Raw genomic sequence first — 27,533 nt, 5'->3', positions numbered from 1 at the left:
CTAGCCCTCCCCCCATAAAACAGCAGGACCCCCTCCACCTCAGCCCCATAGCAGAGGGGGGCACATATGGTCATTCATAGACCAGGAGGGAGGACAGAGCCTGACACACTGAGACCCTTGTGGGAGTGCCTCAAAAGCTCAGGAAGCACCCCCCAAAACAGGCTTAGGCTGGGAAAATGAGCAAGCAGAGAAAAAAAGAGGGACACCATTGAGAAATACATTATATATGATCCCAAGAAGGATCAATATACTCAGTCTGAAGATGAGGAAACACAAGCTCCTGCATCTAAAGACTCCCAGAAAAACAGAAACTGGGATCAGGCTATGACAGAGCTCAAAAAAAGACTTTGAAAATCAAATGAGGGAGTTAGAAGAAAAACTGGGAAAAGAAATGAGAGAGATACAGGAAAAACATGAAAATGAAGTCAGCAGCTTAATCAAGGAAATCCAAAAAAAGAGCTGAAGAAAATAGCATGCTAAAAACCAGCTTAGGTCAAATGGATAAAACAGTTCAAAAAAGTTATTGAGGAGAAGAATGCTTTAAAAAGCAAAATTGGCCAGATGGAAAAAAGAGATAAGAAAACTCTGAGGAGAACAAATCCTTCAGACAAAGAATAGAATTCAGGGAGATTGATGAATTTAACAGAAATCAGGAATCAATATTTCAAAACCAAAAAATAATGAAAAATTAGAAGAAAATGTGAAATATCTCATTGAAAAAACAACTGATATGGAAAACAGACTTAGGAAAGATAATTTAAAAATTATTGGAATACCTGAAAGTCATGTTCAGGAAAAGAGCCTTGACATCATTTTCAAAGAATTACTACAGGAAAATTGCCCTGATATCCTAGAAACAGAGGGCAAAATAGAAATGAAGAGAATCCACCGATCCCGCCGAGAAAGAGATCCCCCCCAAAAAAAAAAACCCTGGGAATATTATAGCCAAGTTCCAGAACTCCCAAGTCAAAGAGAAAACATTACAAGCAGCCAGAAGGACACAGTTCAAATATCGTGGAGCTGCAGTCAGGATCACACAGGACTTAGCAGCAACTACATTGGAAGCTCATAGGGCTTGGAATATAATATACCGGAAGGCAAAAGAGCTTAGAATGCAGCCAAGAATGAACTACCCAGCAAGGCTGAATGTCCTCTTCCAGGGAAAAAGATGGACTTTCAATGAACCAGGGCAATTTCAAAGGTTCTTTGTGGAATGGCCAGAGCTGAACAGAAGGTTTGATCTTCAGATATAGGACTCAGGTGAAGCATGGAGATTGGAGGAGAGGGGGAAAATATGAGGGACTTAATGATGATGAACATCATGTATAGAAAAATGACACTGATAATACTCATATGAACCTTCTCAGCTAATAGAGCAGGTAGAGAGAGCTTTTATAGTTGAAGCACAGGAGAAAGCTGAATGTGAAGATAAAATATGGTGTAAAAATAGAGTCAATAGAAAAAAAGGGAAATGTAATGGGAGAAAGAAAAAGGAGAGGGGGAATAGGCCAAGATATTTCATATAATAAGATTTTTCTTTATTACAATGAGCTATTGCAATGATATAGAAGGGGAGAGGCAACAGGGAATGAGGGAACCTTTGCTCTCATCAGAGGTGGCTAGAAGAGGAAACAGCATATATACTCAATGGGGTATAGACATCTGGAGTAAGAAGGAGGGGGGAGCAGGGGGAAGGGTTGGGGATATGAATAAAGGAGGAGAGGATGGACCATGGGGGAGAGTGGTCAGATATAACACATTTTCTTTTTTACTTCTTGCAAGGGGCTGGGATTGGAAGGCCTGTCCAGGACCACAGGGCCAGGTGGATTCTGGGCCTAAGGGGTGGTATGGGGGCTCAGGGCCTCTTGGCCCCAGGACCAGGGATCTGTCTGCTGTGCCACTCAGCGACCCTAAGCAGAGTCAGAGTGAAAGGAGAGAGAAAATATAGTACATGGTAGTAGAGAAATAAGAAAGGAGGGCGTTGCGATCAGCAATGGCAATGTTGGAAAAATATGGAAGTAACTTTTGTGATGGACTTACCATAAAGAATGTGATCCACCCATGATAGAGATGTTGGTGTTGGAACAAAGACTGAAGCACATTTTTTATTATTATTATTTGGGGGAGGGTGCAGGGCAAATGGGGCTGGGTGGCCTGCCTGGGCCCACATAGCAGGGTGATCTTTGGGTGTCTGAGGCCAGATTTGGATCCGGGTGCCCCTGGCTTAAGGGCCAATGCTCTGTCTGCCACCCAGCCACCCCTACTATTATTACTGGGTTTTTTTTTATTTAGGGTCTTTTTTTTTTCTTCTTTTTGGTTTTTGCAGGGCAATGGGGATCAGGTGGCTTGCATGTCACACGGCTGGGTGATAGTTCGCTCTACGGGGCTAGATGTGGGCTCGGGTGCTTGTGGCTCCAGGGCTGGTGCTTCATCCATTGTGCCACCTGGCCATACCTACAATTATTACTATTTTTTTATTTTAATTTTTTTTCTCTCCCCTTTACTTTATCGCTCAAGCAAGTCTATATTCATGGGGGCGGTATTTTGTTTACTCTTTAAACAAGAATATTTTATTAATGTAAAAAAAAATTTGTACAAAATGAGAATAAAAAAATAAAATTAAAAAAAAAAACTGTTTGTTACTACCAATAAGCTGCTCTGCTAATTGTCCTGCTAGCACCCCACCTGTGTGTACACATTTCTTTGCCCTCTTGAGCCAATCTAATCCTCCTGCTGGTCAGAGGGTCCTATTAGTTAGTGAGAAGAGCCTCTAGCATCCCCTACTGGCTGGATCAAATGGAGTTACTAAGCCCAATGAGCAAAGTCTCTAGAGATCTCAACACCACAGTACATGGCATTTACACAAAAATTGACCATGTACTAGGCCATGAAAATCTAATAATCAAATGCAGAAAGGCAGAAATAGTGAATACATCCTTCTCAAATCATAATGCAATAAAAATTACATGCAATATGGGACAGGGAGATATAGACCGTATACCAATTGGAAACTAAATTATCTCATATTAATGGTTGTTTGAATGGATCAAACAACAACGTATAGAAAGAATTAATGATTTCATCATAGATAATGACAATATGAAACAAGGTAAAAAAACTCATGAAATACAGTCAAGGCAGTTGTCAGGTGATATATTATATCTTTAAATACTTGCATGAATAAATTAGAGAAAGAGTAAATCAATGAACTAAACATGCAACTAAAAAAATTAGAGAAAGAACAAATTAAAACCCCAAAATTCAATACCAAACTAGAAATTCTAAAAATTAAAGGAGAAATAAATAAATCAAAACAAAGAAAATTATTGAATTAATAATAAAATCAAGAGTTGGTTTTATGAAAAAAAAATAAAATAGATAAAACTCTGGTTAATTTTATTTAAAAAAAAGAAGAAAAACAAATTGCTAATATCATAAATGAAAAAGGTGAATTCCTCACCAATGAGGAGGAAATTAAAGTAATAATTCAGAATAATTTTGACTAATTCTATGCCAATAAATTTGATAATCTAAGTGAAATGGATGAATATTTACAAAAATATAAGTTGCACAGGTTAAATGAAGAGGAAATTAAATACCTAAATAACCCTATCTCAGAAAAAGAAATTCAACAAGCCATTATTGAATTCCCTAAGGAAAAAAATCTCCAGAGCCAGATGGATATCAGACATTTAAGGAACAATTGGTTCCAATTCTACATAAAATCTTTGGGGAAATAGGTGAAGAAGGAATTCTGCCTAACTCTTTCTCTGACATCAATATGATGCTGATACCTAAAGAAGGAGGAATCAAAAGAGAGAAACAAAATTATAGATCTCTCTCTCTGATGAATATAGCTGCAAAAATGTTAAATAAAATCTTAACAAAATGATTACATCAAGTTATCACTAGGATAATACACTATGACCATGTAGGATTTATCCCAGGATTGCAGGGTTGGTTCAATATTGGGAAAACTGATAGTATAATTAGTTATATCAACAAACCTATCAGAAATCATATGAATAGACGCTGGAAAAGCCTTTGACAAAATACAGCACCCATTCCTACTAAAAATACTAGAGAGCAAAGGAATAAATGGATTGTTACTTAGAATAATTAGCACTGTCTATCTGAAACCATCAACAAGCATTATATGCAATGGGGATGGTCTAGAGGCATTCCCAATAAGATCAGGGGTGAAACAAGGGTGCCCATTATCACCACTACTATTCAATATCGTATTAGAAATGTTAGCTTCAGCAATTAGAGAAGAAAAAGAAATTGAAAGAAGTAGATTTGGGAAGGAAGAGAGACAAAACTCTCACTCTTTGCAGATGACATGATGGTATACCTGGAGAATCCCAAAAACTCATCTAAAAAACTACTAGAAATAATTTGCAACTTTAGCAAAGTCGCAGGATATAGAATAAACCCTCATAAATCCTCAACATTTCTATACATGACTAGCAAGATGCAGCAGAAAGAGCTAGAAAGAGAAATCCCATTCAAAGTAACTTCAGGCAATATAAAATACCCGAGAGTCCACCTGCCAAGACAGACTCAGAAACTTTTTGAAAACAATTACAAAACACTTCTCATACAAATAAAGTCAGATTTAAATAACTGGGAAAATATCAACTTCTCACGGATAGGCCAAGCGAATATAATAAAAATGACAATTCTACCTAAATAAACTACTTATCTAGTGCCCTACCGATCAAAATTCCAAAAAATTACTTTAATGAGCTAGAAAAAAATTGTAAGTAAATTCATATGGAGAAATAAAAACTCAAGAATCTCCAGGGATTCAATGAAAAAAAAGTGCAAAAGAAGGTGGCCTGGCCCTACCAGATCTAAAATTATATTATAAAGCATCAGTCATAAAAACTGTCTGGTATTGGCTAAGAAATTGAGTGGTGGATCCGTGGAATAGACCAAGTGCAAAAGAGATAGCAAGAAATGTTTATAGTAATCTGCAGTTTTATAAGCCCAAAGAGCTTTGCAGATAAAATTTCTCTCTTCGATAAAACTGTGGGAAAATTGGAAGTTAATACGGCAGAAACTCGGATTAGACCACACCTCACACCCTATACCAAGATAAGATCAAAATGGATACAGGACTTAGACATAAAAGACAATATTATAAGCAAACTAGGAGATCAAGGAATCATTTACCTGTCAGATCTATGGAAAGGGAAGTATTTATGAACAAGGAAGAGATAGAGAATATCATTAAAAGAACCAGACAATTTTGATCACCTTAAATTAAAAAGCTTTTGCACAGAGAAAACTACTGTAACGAAGATCAAAAGAAATGTAGTAAATTGGGAAACAATATTTACAACTAGTATTTCTGACAAAGGACTCATTCACTATTCCCCAATTGACAAATGGTGAAAGGATATATAGAAACAATTTACAGATGAGGAAATCAAAGAGGTCCACAGTCATATGAAAAATTCCTCTAAATCATTACTTATTAGAGAAATGCAAATTAAAACATATCTGAGGTACCATCTCACACCTCTCAGACTGGCCAACATGATCAGAAAGGACAACGATCAATGTTGGAAGGGATGTGAGAAATCTGGGACACTAATACATTGCTGGTGGAGCTGTGAATTCATCCAACCTTTCTGGAGAGTAATTAGGAATTACACTCAAAGGGCAATAAAAATGTGCATATCCTTTGATCCAGCAATACCACTACTGGGTCTATACCCTGAAGACATCATAAAAAAAAGTGTAAAAACATTACTTGTACAAAAAATAATCATAGCAGCCCTGTTTGTGGTGGCAAAGAATTGGAAATTGAGTGAACGTCCATCAATTGGGGAATGGATTAACAAACTGGTATATGTATGTGATGAAACACTATTGTTCTATTAGAAACCAGGAGGGATTGGAATTCAGAGAAGCATGGAAGGATTTGCATGAACTGATGCTGAGTGAGATGAACAGAACCAGAAGAACACCATAACAGCAACATGGGATTGGTGATCCATCTTTATGGACTTGCTCCATTCTATCAGTGCAACAATCAGGCACAGTTTGGGGGTGTCTGTGACAGAGAATACCATCTGTATCCAGAGAAAGAATTATGGAGTTTAAACAAAGACCAAAGACTATTACCTTTAATTTAAAATAAAATTTATTTTATTATGCAATTTTGCTATCTCTTATATTTTTATTATTTTTTTCCTTAAGGATATGATTTCTCTCTCAACACATTCAACTTAGATCAATGTATAGCATGGAAACAATGTAAAAGACTAACAGACTGCCTTCTGGTGGGGAGGGTGGGGGGAGTGAAGTGAGATTGGGGAAACATTATAAAATTCAAAAATAAATTAATAATTTTAAAAGGATACAAGTCATTCCTCAATTTATGTGTTTAAATGATATGAAAAGGCGACATCATATAAAAGAATTAGAGCTAACTCTAGTCATATAAATATGCTCTAAATCATTATTGAATAGAGAAATGCAAATTAAAACAACTGAGGAATCACCTCATTCCTAAAAAGGAGGATGATCTATATTGGAGAGGATGTGGTCACACTAGCACATGAATGTATTATTGATGGAGTTATGAACTTATCCAACCTGCCTGGAGAGCAATTGGGAATTCTGCCATAAAAGAGCAATAAAACTATGAATATTCACTGATCCAGGAAAACCACTACATGGTCTGTATCCCAAAGAGAACAAGAAAATGCTGAACAAATTGCTGTATATGTAAGTGATAGAACACTTGTTCTGTACACTTTGTGCTGTAAGAAATCATAATGGATAGTACTTCAGAGTTGCCTGGAAAGACTTAACAAGGTGATACTCAATGAAGTAACCAGAATAACTCATACACACTAACAACAACATGGGATGATGATCAACTTTGATGGACTTGATCATTTCTGAAGTACAGTAATCAAAGACAATATTAAAAGATTTGTGATGGAGAATATCACCCACATCCAGAGAAGGGACTATGAAGTTCTAAAGCAAAACAGTTAGTTTCATTTTTTTGCAAAAAGTTATCTTTTTTGTCTCTATTTTTTCTTTTCTCTTTAATTTTAATGTGATTCTTCTTTCACAACATGAATAATATGGAGCTGTACTTTGCATGGTTACAGTTGAAGAACCTATAACCCATCTGTGAGGGAATGGGGGTAGGAAGGGAGGGATGCAAAAAAAATGTAACAAAATGTTTTTGAAAATGGCCATTACATGTAGTTGAAAAAATAAAAAAAGAAATGAAAAAAATACAGAATATACCACAGGCCCAATTCCCTAATTCCCCCATGGTATTCATTAGAATAGCATAGCAAGCCCACCTTAACTAACACCTATTTAAGCCAGTTAATAAGAATATACCACAGGCCCAATTTCCAAACTCCCCCATAGCACCTAATAGAAAAGAATAGCAAACACAACTGAACTAGCTCCTGTTTAAATCAGCCAGTATGAAAACAAGACCATAGGGCTTTGGACCTGGAACCCTGGACTATTAATTACAGAGGGAACTTTTGCTAGAGCCATTCAAGGCTACTACTCTGATGATACAGAATGCTGTCCATTACCAGAAAAAGCATTGATGGTGTCTGAATGCAGGTTGAAGCATATTTTTATACTTTATCTTTCCTGAGATTTCTTTTGAGGCATCTACATTTTCATTCATAATATGATTAATAAGGTAATGTTTTGCATGCCTACACATTTATAGCAAATCCCATTTATAGCTTGAATTTTCAGTAAGGAGATGGGGTGGGAATAAGAGAATTTGTAAAATCAAAGTTTTGGAAATGAAAGTTAAAATTGTTTTTGCTTGTAACTGGAGAAAAATAAAATATTTAATAAATAAATCTAAAATATAATCAACTTGTCAGAATTCTATACCTATATAAGTAAGAATTAAAATGATAATGACCATTAGTTAGACACATTTTCACTTGGTTAAAAACCATGATAGTTAAATCAATAGAGCACCTCCTCATCTAGAGCATAGAATACATTTCTTGAGGGAAAGGAATGTTTCCCTACTTTTTGTATATTCTTTTGTCAGAATAGTACCTGGAAATTCTGGTCAAATGTTAATCATCAGACTAATACTGCACCAAAATAGATTATAAGGGTTTGTTACTTTAAATTAAAAAAAAAGAATATACTGGATGAAAATGATTGACATATTGAATTCCCTTACCTGTGGAAGTTTATAAAGCTTTAGAATGGTGGCCATGGACATGGACAGAGAAGCTGATATCCCTCCGATGGCAGCCACTGAATTGGAAAGCCTGCTGCAGCTATAGTTAGGGATGATTGGACCTCCCCCTGCCATCCATATCAAGGTGCTTTCCACAGCTAGACTATTTTTATGAAAGTCACTGACAACCTGGTATCCCAAGGTTATGTTGGGCAGCAAATGAGGGGTCTTGTTGATCTCATCCACAGCATATAAAAAAGCAAACAAAGGTTGATAATATGTTAACATTGACCTAAAGTGAAAGGAAAAATGTAAAAGACAATGAAAAATGGCAAAACTCTATATGCATAGTATCATAAGTAAGAGTATTGGATATGAAGTCAGAAACTTCTTTCATAAATGTTGCCCCAAACATTCCCTAACAGTGTGAATCTAGGCAAATCATTTCACCAACTTGGGCATTATTATCTATATCTATAAAATGAGACACTCCTCTACGTTCCTTTTTAAGAATCCACACGGATAAAAAATGATGATTTGCATTTTAATGTGTCTGGTCTTGAAAAGGACTGAGCCAGGTAGTCTGGTTTTCTATCTTGACCAAATATAGAAAGAGGAACTTTGAATTGTGAACTCATAATTTGAAGTTGTTTTGGATGACCCCTTTGACCACGCAAAGCAAAATACCTAGAAATAGAAAAATATATTCTAAATCTAGGTTCTAATTGTTTTGACATGAATTTTACTAGTATATGTTAAAGCAAAAAAGAAATATGCTTATTTCAAAAGAAGAATTTGCATTAAAAATGTAATGGGTGACACTGAAGTATTCAAGATGAAATATTCAAATCACTCTTGTTAAAATAACTCTCTGAGCTAAAGGAGGAAGATTCTCAAAAGTTGGAATTTCAGGGCACCTTTATTGGTTTTGCAGTCCATCCTCCTGTCTTCCTCAGGTATGTACCTATTATTACTCTCTTTGAAGCTGGACTCTGAGACTCAAGGAATCAATCAGTCAACACTCATGAAGCACCTCCTTTCTGCCTGTTACTATGTTAATCAAAGAAGGTACCAAGGAACCAAAGAAAAGCCTTTCCTCAAGGAGATTTCAGTTTAAGGTCAATAGATCCTGTATATAGAAATACATACAGAGAGAGTAAGAGAGATAGACAGATAAACAGAAGCAGAGACAGACAAACACAGAAAATGACAGAGACAGACAAAGAGAGAGAAAGGATATAGTTAAGGATGCATTAATACAGATTGACATATGGACAATGAGTCACAAATAAAATAGACATTGGGGGTGGCTAGGTGGTGTAGTGGATAAAGCACTGGCCTTGGAGTCAGGAGTACCTGGGTTCAAATCCGGTCTCAGACACTTAATTACCTAGCTGTGTGGCCTTGGGCAAGCCACTTAACCCTGTTTGCCTTGCAAAAATAAAAATAAAAATAAAATAAAATAAAATAGACATTGCCAATATGAAACTGAAAGGCCTTGGTAATAACATCTATATTTGAGATCAGAGATAGAGAAAAATTTAGCATTGATAGAATTTTGGAAACCAGAGAGTACCAGAGGAAAGGGTTATGTCTACAGTAATAGGATATGTGGGAGGGGGAAGAGTTTAGGGACAAGAGACAACGGTTCCCATTTTGAATATACGAGCTAAAGAGCATTTAGTTCAAGATAATCTGAAATGCAGTTGTTAATATGAGAAGAGAGTTTGGGCCAGTGCAGGTGAATCTGAGAATCAGCAGAATAGATATACTATGTAAATTATGGGATCTGAAAAGATAGCAAAGGGAAGGAACGGAATGTGATAGAGATAGATGCCTGATAGTCAGCCAGAGGAGACAGTGTGTTCTGGAGAGGAATCCAGCAAAGGAAATAGAAAAAGAATCAGCAGCATAAATATACTGTGTAAATCATGAGATCTGAAAAGATTAAAAAAAGTATGAGAACAGAATATGTTAGAAATACATCCCTGAAGGTCACCTAAAGGAGACTGTGTGTCTGAAGAGGACCCATAATGAAGACAGAAAAGGAACAGTAAGAAAAGGAGAAGAACAAGGAAATCCTTGTCTCTATATCTCAGAGGGAAGAGATTATCAAGGCAAAGAGAATGATGTGTGAAAGGTTGCAAAGCAGGCAATGAGAATGAGGAAGAGAAATTTTAAAAATTCTGAAGTTCAAACAGATGTACAAATACTGGAAGTCCCAATAGATATAGTCAGAAATGATACACAAGTAGTTTCAATCATTTTATGAGCATTTTTGAGGCCTCTACTAGAGTTCAGGAATTTGAAAGTCAAAGTGATATATAGGTAAAAGCAGAGAGAGAGAGAGAGAAAACAACTTAATAACTACTCAAAGTAGTTACACTCTGGTCAGCAGAGAAAACATCTCTATAAAGCAGGCAGTACATTAGAGATACAGTTGACAAAATCTGATTTGAAGGAAGTTACTAACAACTCAGGTTGAGTAGAAAAGTCTTCTTGTCAAATAAGTATAAATTTAAATGATAAAAAGGAATGCTGAGTCATGGAAATAAGAAGATATTACATTCCTGGAATGGGGGACAGCATTTCCAAAAGCATGAAAATGAAACCTGGAGTGTGGAACAAGAAAAGGATGAGATCTCTTTGACTCCATTAACGAGGTCATGAAATGTGGTGGAGAACAAATGTAGATATTGAGATTGGGACCAACCAATGCTTGTGAAATTTACTTTAGACCAGAGTAGTATGAGAAAGTGATTTGAATTTAGCAAATAGGGAAGAGTCATGCCAAGTGCAGTACTTTATGAAAATATCTTAAACACATGAGGGGAGACTTGCAAAAGTCAGAAGGGGTATGTGGCAGGGGAGCCAGTAGGAGGCTGTTTCAATGTTCCATAGAAGATGTGAAAAATTCTTCTTGGAAAGTCATTGAATGGGGGGGGAGGCAAATAGCAAATATAAGACTATAGGTTGTTAGAAATTCTGAATGTACAAATAAATGGGGAGAATCTACAATTACATGAATATGAGAAGAGGAGGGGAAAAATTTTATGTTACCAGTATGTTTTAAGGCAATGTCCTCAGCTGAGAATGGGGAATGAGGTGAGATTGGATGTTTTCAAATGCAAGTGAAGATTTTGGTTAGCTGCTGTGGAAAAAATAGGCAATCACTTGGGAAGCAGTACAAGGAGTGAAAGCCCAGTCCAGGTGACTGTCCTAGATTTATTTCACAATGCTTTATGACTTTCTTAAGTTGGTTTTAGTAACAATTGAGAATAGTATTTGAAGAAGTTATTTGGAGTAGGGATTTAACAAGGCTCAATTAGAAATCATTTGTTCTTTTAGGGAAGGCATGAAATCAAAGAATTTCCACAATGGGAAAGATAAATTTTTGGTCCCGTTTTCTGGTTTGTTCATTTTTTTATATGCACATGTGTATGCACACAAAGTTCATGTATGAATATATATATTTGGATGTATCCATATATACACATGTATGCATATTCAAAATATATGTATGAGTATATAAATGTAGATATGATATAAATATAATAATAAGGGCAAATACATCAGGATATTCAAATGCTTTTCTTATACCTTTTGAAAATCCAATTAATTTGCCCATAAAATTTAATCTTTATAAAATAAATTTTCCTGCCCTTTTATTTAATATCCCCACTGCAGAGGACCCCATAATCTCCAAAGGGAAGCAGTCCCATATTAGCATATCTTGAATCATTACTTAGTATTTTTTTTCCTATAAGTGCTAAATTTGTCTAACCAATGCTCTTTATTATTACCTTTAGAGTTAAAATTTTTTTTAGGGTTTTTTTTTTTGCAAGGCAATGGAGTTAAGTGACTTGCCCAAGGTCACACAGCTAGGTAATTAAGTGTCTGAGGCCGGATATGAATTCAGGTACTCCTGACCCCAGGGCCGGTGCTTTATCCACTGCACCACCTAGCTGCCCCTAAGAGTTAAAATTTAAAAAAATGGGGGGAGAGAGAGAGAGACAGACAGACTCTTCCAAATCAGAGGCTTTTGTCCAATGTAACAGTTATCATATTCTCCTTGGCTTTCTTAAACAATCCTGATTTACTTACATTGATTTCCAAGTGACATTGACTTAAGGATTGTTGTCATGCTTTCCATCTACTTCTCCAACTTCTTGCAGCATTTTTTACAATGTTATCCCCAGAAAGTGATATAAGAAACTAAATATTGTCTAACTATAGTCATACTAACACACTATCTAATTCTTTTAACAGGAGAAAATTATTTTCTTTCAATCAATTAATAGTTCAATACAATCCTCAAATAATTTTTTGATGGTATCCAAACCTCAATCCTAGTGTAATTATGTTGATTTTGAAGGAACAATGAAAAGTACATTGATCACTACTAAGTTTCTTCTTGATTGATTTAGTGCCATCCTTGAACATTCCAAGATTGTGAAATATCCTGAGTTCTTTATCACACTCTCCTAGTTCTGTCATCTGCAAGTTTTATAAGCTGCTCTCTTTTCTTCACTAAGTCCTTGCACAAGATGATGTTTGCATCATTTCATTTGAAATTAAATGACTGGGGGGCAGCTAGGTGGTGCAGTGGATAAAGCACCAGCGCTGGAGTCAGGAGGACCTGGGTTCAAATCCGGTCTCAGACACTTAATCATTACCTAGCTGTGGGGCCTTGGGCAAGCCACTTCACCCTGTTTGCCTTGCAAAAACCTAAAAAAAAAAAAATTAAATGACTGGGATTGTTCCCAATGCATACAGAAAGTTGATCAGAAAAAAAACTTCTTTGGCTTTTAATAAAAAATAGGAAAATCCTAACAGTTAATAATTACAAAAAAAAAAGTCACTCATTATTGCTACAGAGCTACTCTTTCAAAAGTGTAGAGACTTGATTAGAAGACAGTCAGGATAAAGGCTGAAAAGAAGTCAATAAAGGCCACCTCGGCGTGTGGGGCGGCTCAGGCTCTGCCTCCCCGCCTCCCGGCCTGGGCCACAGGGAGGACTCGAACCCGGGACTGCAGAGCCGGGTGTCACGATTCTGCTCACCCACAAAATCTTGCGATGATTGGATTGGACCCCCAGATAGATATTCAAACCTTCGGCCAATCAAATTTTACATCCCTGAAAATCAATCTCCTTTGGAACAGCAGCTTAGGAAACGAAGACAAGAAACACAAGAATGGAACCAACAATATTGGGCAAACCAGAATCAGATGTTTAGTAAGGAAAAAGAAGAATTTATTCACCCAAGATTAAAAGCTAGAGGTCTGGGATTGAAAGATGAAACAGGTAAAAAAATAACGTTAAATGCAGAGGAAATGGCTGATTTTTACAAGGAATTCTTAAGTAAAGATTTTCAGAAGCATTTATACTATAACAGAGACTGGTACAAATGTAATTTTACTATCACCTTGTTCATGGGAAGAGTGGCCTTAGAGAAGATTTGGAGGAAACTTGGATTCAAACAGGTGAAGAACAGTAGAAGTATACCTCCATCTGCCTTCACCAACTCCTGTATTGACCATCAGATTCAGACACTGGTCTAACTGACATCCTATTTACCTCGAACATAAGCATATCATATGAAAGAGACTGACAGACTCAATTTATGAGGATGATAAAAAAAAATTTTTAAGTAACAAAAAACTTTCAGAAATTTTTCTGTTTGTAGGTCACTTTTGTCTTCCCTCCCACAACCACCTGAGCAGTTAATGTAATTTTCATGAACTGAACACATTTTGGAAGAGTATTTCAGGACAAAGGTGTGGCCGAGAGAACATACAGGTCTTAGCTTGCTTTTGCTCCGCATGTCTTTTCCTGAGGGAATTAAGTATTATGGTCACATTAATTCCCGAATTGGTAGTTTTGGTCTGCATGTTTTCCAAGATAAGATTCCGACTCTGTAATTCTTTGTGCCATACTTGCCAAAGATATACTTTTCAAATGATGGGGTTCCCTTTATTGTGTAATCACTTATAATCTGAGGTAATTAAGCCATCCTAACATTAACTGTCCCCAATGTAGCCACTTGCTGATCAGACATCATATTGGTTGTCAGAGTTTTAGAGAAATATTTTGTACTTATTTTGAAATGGTTATCCTTTGAAACAAAGGTTTGAAGTGTGAGTATACTGTAAGTAAAAAGTTGTGGTTTTGTTTTAACAATGTACAAAAAATGTATACTTCCAAATGAAATTATTACTGTTGTTTAAATATTTCTGGAATTCTTCTCTAAAGGTTACCTCCTAGTCTTTTGAACATTTTCATTTATAATAGATCTTTATTCTTAAAGAGGGATTGGAATTTTTAAAATATTGAGAGCAGATGAAGTAGGTGATACTACTGGTTGGCACAGTTTGGGGTTCAAAACACACTGTGATTCTAAAAATAATGAGTGGTTTTCTTCTGGAGCTGGTTAAATTTGCCCTAAGTGACCCATAAGAGGTTTCTAGAATTCCTTTTAAGATCCCTTTCAACTCTGAGCTTCTGTGTTTTAAACAGGGGCAAAATTATAACCTTGAGTGTGCCTCTCTCTAAGGATGATTACTTTGAAAAGGGGCAACACATTCAAATATACAAATCCTGGTCTGTTGTTTAAAAATAGTTACATTGCTTTAAATTTACACTTTGCACTAAACCCTCTAATAAAAGACTACAGTAATCAGCCCCATTCTCTTCAGAATTATAAGCACATTGCAGAGGATGTTAACTTTTCTTACTACAATAATTCCTGTCACCATTCTATTGCAATTGCAGGTCTTTTTAAGTACCTTAAGTAGCCCAACCAGCAGAGATAGCAGAGTATTTGAATTTGCCAGCTCTTTTAGTAAATGACATCTCAACGTGATTATATCCCATTGGCCTTTTTACTCTAGGGTCCAGAAAGGGACAAGTAAATTTTAAGAAAGGAAAGATATTTTTGAGGTAAATGTTAAATATAAGAGGTGACATGAAGTCCTTTAGAACACACAGATTTGTTCTCACTGAAGGATTAGTAGTTGTTGAATTCCAAATGGTTGACAGGGATGAATGAATAGGGTATATATATAAAGGACAGTGGGAAAAGGAGTGTTTTTTAGCTGGGGAAATATGAAAAGAATGGTGAACAGATGATTCATATCTTGAGAGTTGTAAGGGCATTGGATTTTTATTTTCTGCTAAGGCTTACATTTTAAGACTAAGAAATGGTTTTGGGGAGGGTTCTTTTTGTTTTACTTGTTTTTTTAATTTAGGAGTTAAATATTTTTAGGCAGAGAAAATAAAAATGGTTACTTTAATTTTAAAATATAATTGAGAAATCATATTTTTTAAAAAAAGGCTTTAGTTTAATCTATATTCATTAGAGTGTCAGAGCTGAAAGGGACCTTAGAGATCTAGTCCAATTTAAGGTCAAGACAGGTGGTACAGCCAGGATGACCAAGTATCCAGATGCACAAGCCAATATTTTTCTATTTTTCTATCTTGATTTTGCTGCTTCCCATTAGGTATTTTATTTGTCTTAATCCCTTCTACATTAAATATTTCAAGGATATGTGATGTTGTCATGTGACCCCCCCCCCCCCCAGCAATGGAGATCACAATCTTTTATATGCCTTAGTTTGGTATTGGAGAATTGGTGTGGCTGAAAAATTCATTACCTTATAGCCATTTAATCCAACTGCTGTTTGATGAACCTTTCTGGATTATAAGTAGACAAATAGATCTGTTACCTCTTGTTGAAACCATTCCAGCCTATTAAGACCTGCCAGGACCTCTCTTCCACTAATATTGAAATTTGAAAAGACAGGGTCACCTGCATGCCTCAATGAGGCACTTTAAATCCATTAAGTTTGCTTAATAACCTGTGATCTCCATGATGCTGTGTTAGCAATATGCATGTTGATCTAGTAAAAGAATCTTATTTTATCCTATTGGCTTAAATCCTTCCTTCGGTGAGGGGACGAACCAACACTGACAAGCACTGCTACTGATTAAGAGTCATTGGGCTATTAGCATGAACCCCTGGAAAGTAAGAATGAAGAGTTCCAGTACTCTGGAACTGACTCAAAAATTTTCATATGAATATTGTATTCCTCTCAAGAAGAAAATTGAATTGAATTATAGAACATATGTTCAAAAATTCAAGACATCTGACTTATATTCACAAAAGAAAAAATATCCACAATTTCACAATAGATTGAAGCTAAACTATCAAGACTATCCTGGCTAAGGATTCTGGAGGCTTTATTGTCAGAGAGCTCCTTGCAGATCTATTCATTTTTAAACTTTGGCTTAACCTCTGCTGAATTTATATGCCTTTGTCATCAGTGTTGAGGGCATCTGGTGTTGAAGAAAAGCTGTATGATATAATGGAGAAAGCAGAAAACTAAGAATTAGGAAACTTTTAATTCTGGCTGTGACCCTTTATCCTTATATGACCTTGGGAAGGTCACTTCTTTCTAGATGTTAGGTAAAAGATCCATATTCCAGCATACTTCTCCCAATATCTTTTTCAGTTTATAGAGCTTCTGTTGGCAGGATGCTTTTAGTAATTGAATATATAAGTATGGTTACTGAAATCAAAATTGATCAGAACATCTTTTAAAAATTAATGATTATACCTTAATGTCAAATATTAACTTGATTCGTTAGTGTCAATACTGTTTATTACTAGAGGTATAAATGTGCTGATGGAATTGATAGGAAATGAAGAGGTACTCGGGTTTTGATCTTTTCCTGAATTTTAAATATTTAAGCTAAGTAATCATTTTAATGTCACTTGATGTCCCAGAGAAACTGAAGCAAATAATTTCAGTCATTTTAAATTGACTCTGATGTCTATATATGTTCACCAAAAATTATATCATTTCACTTTAAAAAAAAATCTTCCATGGGCAGCTAGGTGGAGCAGTGGATAAAGTACCAGCCCTGAAGTCAGGAGTACCTAAGTTCAAATCCAGCCTCAGACACTTAGTAATTGCCTAGCTGTGTGGCCTTGGGCAAGTCACTTAACCTCATTGCTTTGCAAAAACCTAAAAAAAATAAAAATTAAAAAATTAAAATAGATCTTCCTCTCAATTTTCTGTAGCTTCATAAGTAACCATCTTCAGATTTTTGGATTTTACTTTGGTTGTATCAGTACTTGAAGTTCTAAATATTTGTTAGTGGTCACAAATGTTATATTTTCCATTTTGGCTTTTCCCACATATTTCTATTTGATGGAAATGTTCTATAATTTGGGCTTTTAAAAAATAAATTTAAAATTCTGTATTTTCCATTTTTTTAAAAAAGAAGTCAATAAAAAGGATATTTCATTAAAAGAACCGCTTAAAGAGATCTTTGAGGCAAGAATATGATGCCAAGTACAATGGAAAAGAAACAAGATCGAGGGAAAGAGTTTTCAGAGACCATCCAAACTCAGATCTTAGAAAACTCCACTCGCGTAAGTAAGACATACAGAAGGAATCATAAATATTGTACATTTCAAAAGTAAACTTTAGAGAAATGTGCAAAGCAGTCTATGTTATTAAGACTTATTATAAGCCATGTTATAGAGAAAAAATAGCAATGGTCTGGAAGATTTCATCTTGAATCCCTCCTCTGCTACTAAGTAATATTTGTAAACTTATCCAAGTCAGTTTCCTTCTCTAGGTCATAAATTTTTTTCATCTTTGAAATGAGAGAATTATATTTGAAAATATGTATATGGGAGAAAGGGAATATCAGTGTATATATTGGTTTATCTTATAAGTTACATACAAAGTTTTCAAAAATTCTTGCTATAATTTTAAATTGTTACAAAGTCTATAATTTTACTCTCAAATCTAATTTGAACTTTTATTTAAAAAAATATTGTACATTTCATACACCTCATTCTGAAGAGATAATAAAAGGGAATTCAGTCATTATCTCTGCTGGCATTGCGACAACCTCCTAAAGACAATTCCAAAATCCAAAAGTATCACTAAGTTCTCTTTTACGATTTCAAAAACTTCAGAGGGTTAAGAAATAGTAGCTAAGGAAATGAATGAGAGCAAAGAAAAAAAAAAGACTGAGATAATAATGAGAATTAAAAGGATTGTTTTCAATCCTAGTCTCTAAACCTTCAGAAGGAAAAATTTCATTAATGAGAGATTATTTGCATAAATGAATATCTCAAATACTAGGCAGTATTGTAATGATTGTAAATGAAACAATTCAGGATGGTATTTGGTAATCTCTAGTTCATGGCCTGCCATGTCTCCAGATTGTTCATTAGATGGAAATTGCAGTAGAGTTTATATTTTCTACACATAAAAGAACTGAAAACTCCATGAAATTGAAGAATCGTTCCCTGGTAAGATTTTCTTTGTATTTGTGGACATTGTTAGGCTTATGTTTGATGTTTTACAAATAAATTTAATTTTATACTCATAATTATGGAACTCCAATATGGAATGACTTAGACAAAGTGCTCCTAAAGCCTATCCAGTGTTACAGGCAAGCATAAACATTTTGTCCTTTTCTGCAGCTAACTCCCTCCAGGAAGATGAAACTTTAAGATCTAGGTTAGATGAAACTCTGGAGAGAGGGGCGCATTCTAAATTCATTTATTTTTTGGTGCCTCAGAGAATGAATTTTAGATTCTATGCCCACCTCAGTTTGTAATGTAAAAACACAGAAACTCCCCCTACCCAAACAAAGCTCATCAGAGGTTAGCATTCACAAGTGACCTAGAAGACTTCCTTATCAGGTATGGGTCCAATGAGAAAGATTTCCTCCCTTAGTTGATAACAGTACCAGATTCTGAACTAGGTCCATTTTGGGAGACTAAATAAAAAACAACTCTACTAACAAATCTGTCCATCAGAAATATGGATGATTATTTCATTATTCTAGAAAAAATAATAGAACAATCACTTACTGTGAGGCTACAGAAGTCAAGGCAGGACGATGTTTAAAGGCTTCCTTGTTGATTTTATCCTCTATCTTCACAAACAAGGAGAAGAAGCCTCCTATGACAAGGTCTCCTTCTTTTCTATATGTGGGATTGTAAACTCTTTCTATATGGCATGGGCTTTTCCCCATCTGATACTCAAAATATACCAGAGGCAAAAGTAAGATCAAGCATAACCTGGGGAGCAAGTCCCACAGCTTATCCAAACCCATGGCCAATTTCCTAAACTCTAAACAGCCAAGGAGCTGGATAGTGTAAGGTGATTAGGAGTCATTGTTCATGCAACTATAGGCACATTCTTTCTGCTAAAGAATTTTCTTTCCTATTAAATACCCAAACTTCAAACCATCTCTCTCACTTGAAAAATAGAAAGTGAAGCAATGAAGCCAACCTCTATTTAGGACAAAAGCAAAAGCTAGAAAGAATAGGGATCATTTATAGGAAATTTTTGCCTTCTGGTTATTATTCTCTTTGTTCCCGATGGACGGATAAAGAGAGGTCATGCAGCTTCATATCTCTTGTGTGCAAGTGAAAAATATTTTGATCAATCAGAGATGGAGAGTCTCTGAGGACTCTCCCATTTAGCAGCTCGGCAACTGCATCCTTTATCTTCAAAACTTTGAAAACTCATATGAAAAAAGGCAATTTTGAAACGTCTTCCCTACCTTGTTTCTGGAGCCTTCACATCTTTGATGGACTCTGAGATGACCACAAGATTATCTGTCCTCTCTCATAGGAGATTTCATAGGCCTTCTGGATTGTTATTTCCATTCCCTCCAAACTAAAACTCTGCAGTGGTTCAAAATTTCCAGATGTTGCAGAGGATAATGCGATATAAAAAGAAGATAGTGTAAATGGTAGTGACAAGGTAAACACACAGAAACTCCCCCTACCCAAACAAAGCTCATCAGAGGTTAGCATTCATAAGTGACCTAGAAGACTTCCTTATCAGGTATGGGTCCAATAAGAAAGATTTCCTCCCTTAGTTGATAACAGTACCAGATTCTGAACTAGGTCCATTTTGGGAGACTAAATAAAAAACAACTCTACTAACAAATCTGTCAGTCAGAAATATGGATGTTTATTTCATTATTCTAGGAAAAATAATAGAACAATCACTTACTGTGAGGCTACAGAAGTCAAGGCAAATTTTCAAACCAGGATGAATTTTGAAGTTTTCTGACCTTGACGCCATTTAACATAAGGGTTATATATATATATATATATATATATATATATATATATATATATATATATATACACTGAACCATATGAAATTGAATGAATAATAATCAGATGAGGAGTCTCAATAATAAATTTAGGTTGATTATTCTCAGATTTCACAGTCTGCCTGTTATCTCACTATGGTCAGGAAGGTACTCCTAGTTTTGAGAATCATTATAAGTAACTGGGTCATGACATAACTGCCCTACTTTCATTGGGGTTCATGCAGACTCTTCACTCAGAAAGTTAATAACACTAAGCTAACACCAAGGTTAAATAATTTATCTGCAATAAGCATTCAATATTTCCAGATACTATACCAAGGATTATGTTGACATTATACTGACTTGATTCACCCCAGTAAACCAAAGGTCTCAACACTGTGAGCTTTCTCTCTCAGGAGCTTGTGATCACAACCCTGATAAGCCAACCTATCTTGGGACTCTGTCTTCCTCTCAATTTTCCAATGGGGAAGCAACCCTTGTCCCATAACTCTTCCTGATTTCTTCCAAAATCATAAAAGAACCAATGGATCACTACCACTTCAAAAGTTGCCAATATCATTTTATTTATTTTTATTCTAATGTTAATTTTTTTTTCAGTTACATTCAACATACACCATTTGCTAAGCTTTTGAGGCTGAAATTTTGCTACCTCTCTCTCTTCTTCCCTCCTCAGGACAGAAAGTAATCTGATATTATGTTGACCATAATTGTCATAATGTTTATCACTACACTAGAGTGGCTAGATGGTGTATGGGCTAGAGTACAGGCCCTGAAGTCAGGAGAACCTGAATACAACTGACCTCAGATACTTACTAGCTGTGTTATCTTGGGCAAGATACATAACACTGATTCCTTCACATCGAAGGCTGTCTCCAGTCATCTTGATTCATATCTGATCATTGAATGCAGGTGACTTTAGAGTAGATAGTGAGACTGAGGACCTAGCACAGACCCCTCATCATTCAAATCCAATTTACATGCTTCTCATGGCATCCCCTTCCTGATGTAATAAGTTTCTTCATAAACGCAGGACAACATTATTATTATCATTACTCTTAATATGTAACCAGACACCTTAACTTTACTAATCTCATTTAATGAATGATTGTATTTTTGCTGGTTTTCCCCTTCATAAGACTTTTCTTGTATTATGATACATCTTGTAATCTGGTACATCTATGAAGAAAATAATTTTAAACTACTGTGAGGAATATAGGGTTTTGGTCTTCACAGGGTGTGGAGGGGAGCCCTTAGGGAAGCCATTACAAAGGGGGAATGGCCCAGCCAATCACAAGACTGGGAGAGTTTTCCTAATCCCATTCCAGGCATAGCAAGCCCCAAACCAGTTCTCAACTGGTCAAGAGTGACTTAGAGATCTTGACCTAATTCAACTGAGTTTGAACAATTAGGTAATTGAATATTAACCCACACACCCCCCTGTGACTATTGGGGTTCATTAGCATATCATGTGTCCTATGATGTGTGGGGGGGGATCATATTAGGGCCATGTCATGGAATGGGTGGACCTTTTAGATTGTAACTCAAACTCTGATTGCCTATGCAAATCCAAGAGGGAGGGGAGTTTCTGAGGACCATAAATTACCTGACTTTCCAAGACCAATTTGTGCCTCACTCCTAGGTGCATGTAAGGTGCATCTTGCAAGGTTCGTGAATAAAATGTATAATTTTCTCTCACTCTAGCGGGTTTTTCTTTTCATTCATTTATAACACTACTTTACCCTTTTAATCAAAGAATTGGAATTAACCTTGCTATCTTTATGATAACCTAAGCATCAAGATTTCTGTAAAAATGGAAGGAGGGAGGAAAAGAAAGTAGGAGAACATTCCCCCCAGCTACTGAGTTTTAGGAGTTTTAACAGTGAAGAGTTCTCCATTACTCACCCCTTCTTCAAGTTTGGTAGATAACCCAAGAGGCAGAGTATTTGCTTGTCATCTCCAATGAGCAGCCTCCCTTCCCTCTTAGGCTCCCATTTTCAACCAAGTCTTGTTGCTCCTCAGATCAAGACCTTCAGCATAGTGTACTACCATATCTCACAGCTCGATAACAAGATCTCTTCCTTTCTCATATTTCTTCCAGGGGGAGGGGCATGGTAGAAATACATACATGAAATAGAAGTCATCAAACTCAATTCTATATTTTCAGTGAGAAAAATACAAAAATAAAGCTGAACCACAGATTAAGATGCATGGTTAGGGGGTGTTAGAGGGTGAGAAAGTAAACTTAGGAGTCAATTTGCTAAATATAATTTCCAGCTATTTTAAAATTCTCATTCTCTGCTTGTGACCCTAAGATATTCTGAGGAAGACAAGTTCTTTGGATAATTTCAGAGTTTCTTCCATGGAAACAGGAAGTACTTAATATTCTTTAAGACATAAATTGTTTGAAAGAGCCCAGCAAGTCTCTGCTTCTGAATTATTCCTTTTTTATTGTTAATATAAAATGCCAGCAATAGAGAAAGTTTAGCAGGTTTCTAGCAATCTAATTTCACAGAGCAATGAGGAGAATTTTGGAAAATTTAAAAGAATTAATTCCTTCAAATGATTCTTTAGATCTGAAGGTGGTGCTTTGGGATCTTGAATCCATCAAGCAATCACCTAACATTATAAAATAATAAATAAAGGCTTTGTGAAAGGAATTCAAATTGGAATGAGTCTTAGAGATCCTCTCATCCTAATACTTCTTTTTACAGAGCAAAGCAGAAGCAAATTTAAACACTGATTCAATAACTTTAAATCTAGACCCGAGATCTGGAAACAGAGATAGATACAGGATGAAGGTAAAAGTCTGGGGCAAAATATATTACACCTCAGCTGAAGTAAAACCATTAGGGGTAGCGATCCTAATCTCAGATAAAGTAAAAGCAAAAATCAATCTCATTAAAAGGGATAAGGAAGGAAATTACATCTTCTTAAATGGCACCATTGGTAATGAAGAGATATCATTACTAAACATGTATGAACTTAGTGGTATAGCATCTAAATTCCGGCGGGGGGGGGGGGACTGAGTGAATTGCAAGGAGACATAGACAGCAAAACTTTAATAGTGGTAGACATCAATCTCCCTCTCTCAGAACTAGATAAACTATCAACAAAATAAAAAAGAAGGAAGTTAAGAAGGTGAATAAAATCTTAGAAAACTTAGATATGATACATCTCTGGAGAAAGCTGAATGGGGATAGAAAAGAATATACCTTTTTCTCGCAGTACATGGCACATATACCAAAACTGCCCATGTTCTAGGGTACAAAATATAATCAAATGAAAAAAGGTAGAAATAATAAATACACACTTCTCAAACCATGAGGCAATAAAAATTACATGTAATAAAGGGTCATGGAAGGAGAAACCAAGAACTAATTGGCATTTAAATAACTTTATATTAAATAATGGGTGAATCAAAAAACAAATAATAGAAATAATCAATAATTATATCCAAGAAAATGATAATAATGAGACATCATACCAAAATTTATGAGATGCATCCAAGGACCTTTTGAGGGGAAACTTTATAACTCTAAATGTCTGTATGAATAGAATAGGGAAAGAAGAGATCAATGAATTGGGAATACAAATAAAAATGCTAGAAAAAGAACGAAGTAAAGATCCCCAATTAAATACCAAATTAGAAATTCTGAAAATCAAGGGAGAGTTTACTAGAACTGGAAGCAAGAAAACCATTAATCTCATAATGAAACTGAGTCAGTTTTATGAAAAAGCCAATAAAATAAACAAGCCTTTGGATATTCTGATTAAGAAAAGATGATTACCAAATTACCAGTATCAAAAATGAAAAAGAGGTGAACTAACCAACAGTGAGGAAGAAATTAAAGAGATAATCCAGACATGCTTTGCCAAACTGTATGTCAATAAATGAGATATCCTGAATGAAATGGATAGTTACAAAAGCACAATCTGCCAAGATTAACAGAAGAGGAAATAAATTACTTAAATAACTATTTCAGAAAAAGAAATTGAAGAAACCATCAATAAACTCCCTAGGAAAAGTCTCCAGGTCCAAATGGATTTACATGTGAATTCTACCAAACATTTAAGGGACAATTATTCCTATTGTACATAAACTATTTTAAAAAATAGGAGAAGGAGATCTGCCAAACTCCTTTTATAACCACAAAGTGGTGCTGATACCTAAACCAGAAAGAACCAAAAAAGACAAAGAAAATTATAGCTCAATCTCCCTAAAGAATATTGATGCAAAAATCTTATGTAGGTGATGGAACGCTACTGTTTTATAAAAAAATCATGAGAGATGGGATTGCAGACAGCTTGGAAAGACTGGCATAAACTGGTGCTGAGTGAAGTAAGCAGAATCAGAAAAACATTGTGCAAACTAACAGCAACATTGGGTGATGATCAACTGTGATGGACTTGTTCTTTCAGCAGTAAAATAATCAAAGACAATTCTAACACGTGATGGGAAAAATCATCAATGTTCAGAGAAGGAATTGAGTTTCAATGCAGACCAAACCTTACTATCTTCAAATTTTAAGTTATCTTATGTATTATGTTTTCTTCTGTTTTTCCCATTTTGTTTGATTCTTCTTTCACAACATGATTAATATGGATCTCTTTCTAGCATGGTTATACACATATAACATTTATTAGATTGCTTTCTGTCATCAGATGTGAAATTCAAAACCTCACAACAAAAGAAAGGTTGAAACTCACCTTATATCTTATTGGAAAAATAAATGATTGAAAAAATATTTTTAAATGACATGTTTTTCCTCATCTTATAAGTTTGATTTATTTCAGAACTTGACATGGACAATAAGCCATTTCCAGTTCCCTGCAATGCTCATGCATCCCTTTTAGTGATTATCTCCTGTCTCTCCTGTCTCACGCTTTTCTGTACAGAATTGTTTGCAAGTTTTCCCCCACTGACCTAGGAGCTCCCTGAGAGCCAGACTGTTCTTGGTCTTTCTTTGTATCCCCAGCCCTCCGCAGAGACACCATGGCCACCCAATAAACACCGGCTGACTGACTCTAGGCAGTATAGGTCCTTCAGTGCTTGCATTATCTCTCTGGAGGATCATTTCTAGAAGAAGCCAAGTGAGATTGCTACTTGGTCTGATCTCCATCAGAACCACAGGGTCTTATCCATCTAAGGTCAGGGACAGATTGGGCCCAGAGGCAGTGACCCAAGAGTGGGGACCTCAATGAGCTTTTCAGGCAGATCTCTCCTAGTCTCCTTCATGGACACTGAGGACAGAGGATACTCCCTAAAAATCAACATTCCATCTGACCTTGATGTGTTGTGTACCCAGCATACAGTCCCACCCTCCCCCATACTCCCATATTTTAGAACCCACAGATTTGGGCAAGGCTCAACTCAAAGGGGGTTTCCTACAGGAAACTTTTCTCTCTCTGTGGCTCTTTCTGTCTGTCTGCCTGTCTCTCCCTCATTTCTTTTTTCTTTCTCTGTCTCTCTCTGTCTGTCTCTGTCCCTGTCTCTCTCTGTCTTTCTGTATCTCTGTCTCTGTCTCTTTCTCTCTGTCTCTGTCTCTCTCTGTCTCTCTGTCTCTCTGTCTCTCTGTCTCTCTGTCTCTGTCTCTCTCTGTCTGTCTCTGTCCCTGTCTCTCTCTGTCTCTGTCTCTGTCTCTATCTCTCTGTCTCTGTCTCTCTGTCTGTCTGTTGTTCTGTCTGTCTCTCTCTCTCTCTCTCTCCCCCTCCCTCCCCTGATCTCTCTATGTCTTTCTATCCAAAGGCCACAATCAACCCTAAAATCAGACCTTCCCGTTAGCCTCCCAGTCTGAACAATAGACTAGGAGAGTCCAGAGGTGGAAGTCATGGAGACACAAATTGCACAAGATGGGCAGTATCACACATTAGAAGCAGTGTCTTCCTTAGATGTTCTCTCAGAAACTTATTTAGTTTTCTATCTTGAAAAAGGTATGAACAAGTTTGATTTCATTTAAATAGAGAGATTTGTCATTGCATTGGTATATCTATATAGTCAACCTGAGGAAGTATCTAAATTAGTATAAGTAATAGTTATATCATCTAGATGATTAATTAGAGTATATTTAGAAAAAAGGATACAGGCTTGTGAAACAAAAATATAAAATCCATCTAGGTATGAAATTCAGGTAAAAAAATGTTACTGTGGTTTTTGCTTTGTTCTAATAAATGAGGTTTCCAAATGAAAACATGATATTAATTATATTTAATTATATTATTCATTTAAATAGAAAGATGGGGTATGAAAGGGTTTTAGGGGTAACTTGATTTTGAAAGCTAATGTGAAAATATATGAAATGCTTAGACTAATTATTGAAGTTATAAAGTTCATGCTCTGTATGATAACTTCTAGACAGATTGGAAATTTATCCTCATCATCATTCTAAATGGAATGAATGTTTTATTGGGAATCCTCCTTTTATTCTTTTGGATATTCGAATTCAACTGTTATAAGACTAATTTGAAATAATTAGCTGTAGCTTATCATCTGAATTGGGGTATCATTAAGTTTCCATAGTCTAGCCCTATGCTAAAATGTCTTCAATATATAAGTGATTCAATTTCAGTCAGAAATATGCAAAAAGTCAAGATTTTTCCTTTAGAAATCATTCTATCAGTTTAAATCAGGAGATAAAATTTGCAAACAGTTTAGTGAACCAGAATAGCTCACAGGCTTTTGCTCCCTTATATCCATCCTGATATCCCTCCCGTCCAAAGAACTGGAGTATAGCCTACATTAAGAGGGAATAGCATACTAAATTTTCATTCTGTAATCTTATAGCTCTCATGGAAATTTCTATTCTTAAAAACAAAAATGGGAGCTGTGTCATTGCATTATTACATCTATATAGTCAACCTGAAGAAGTATCTAAATTGTTACAAGTAACAATTATATCATCTATATGATTAAATTTTTTTTAGGTTTTTTTTTTTTGCAAGGCAATGGGGTTAAGTGGCTTGCCCAAGGCCACACAGCTAGGTAATTATTAAGTATCTGAGGCTGGATTTGAACTCAGGTACTCCTGATTCCAGGGCCAGTGCTCCACTGTGCCACCTAGCTGCCCCTTATGATTAAATTCTTGAAAAATCTTTTTCCTTCTTGCAAATGGTATTAAGTATTAAATATAATTAGAGTATATTTAGACAAAAGTATACAGGCTTATGAAAGAAA

General features: G+C 35.7%; 1 protein-coding gene across 1 annotated transcript in view; it reads right to left on the bottom strand.

Moving 5' to 3' along the window:
• The window catches only part of LOC141519416 (vomeronasal type-2 receptor 26-like), a 40,511-nt gene extending 21,166 nt beyond the window's left edge, over positions 1 to 19,345 (bottom strand). Inside the window, exons 1-2 of the mRNA XM_074231661.1 lie at positions 19,101 to 19,345; positions 8,204 to 8,495 (exon numbers count right to left, since the gene is read on the bottom strand). Of these exons, the coding sequence (XP_074087762.1) occupies positions 8,204 to 8,495; positions 19,101 to 19,345 (537 nt within the window). The remainder of the gene's footprint in view (positions 1 to 8,203; positions 8,496 to 19,100) is intronic.
• Positions 19,346 to 27,533: the final 8,188 nt, after the last annotated feature.

The sequence above is a fragment of the Macrotis lagotis genome, chromosome 3, assembly GCF_037893015.1.
Source record: "Macrotis lagotis isolate mMagLag1 chromosome 3, bilby.v1.9.chrom.fasta, whole genome shotgun sequence".
In the NCBI taxonomy this organism is placed as follows: Eukaryota; Metazoa; Chordata; class Mammalia; order Peramelemorphia; family Peramelidae; genus Macrotis; species Macrotis lagotis.
Note: the sequence above shows the minus strand (reverse complement) of the source record. Positions and strands in the feature narration are given on the sequence as shown.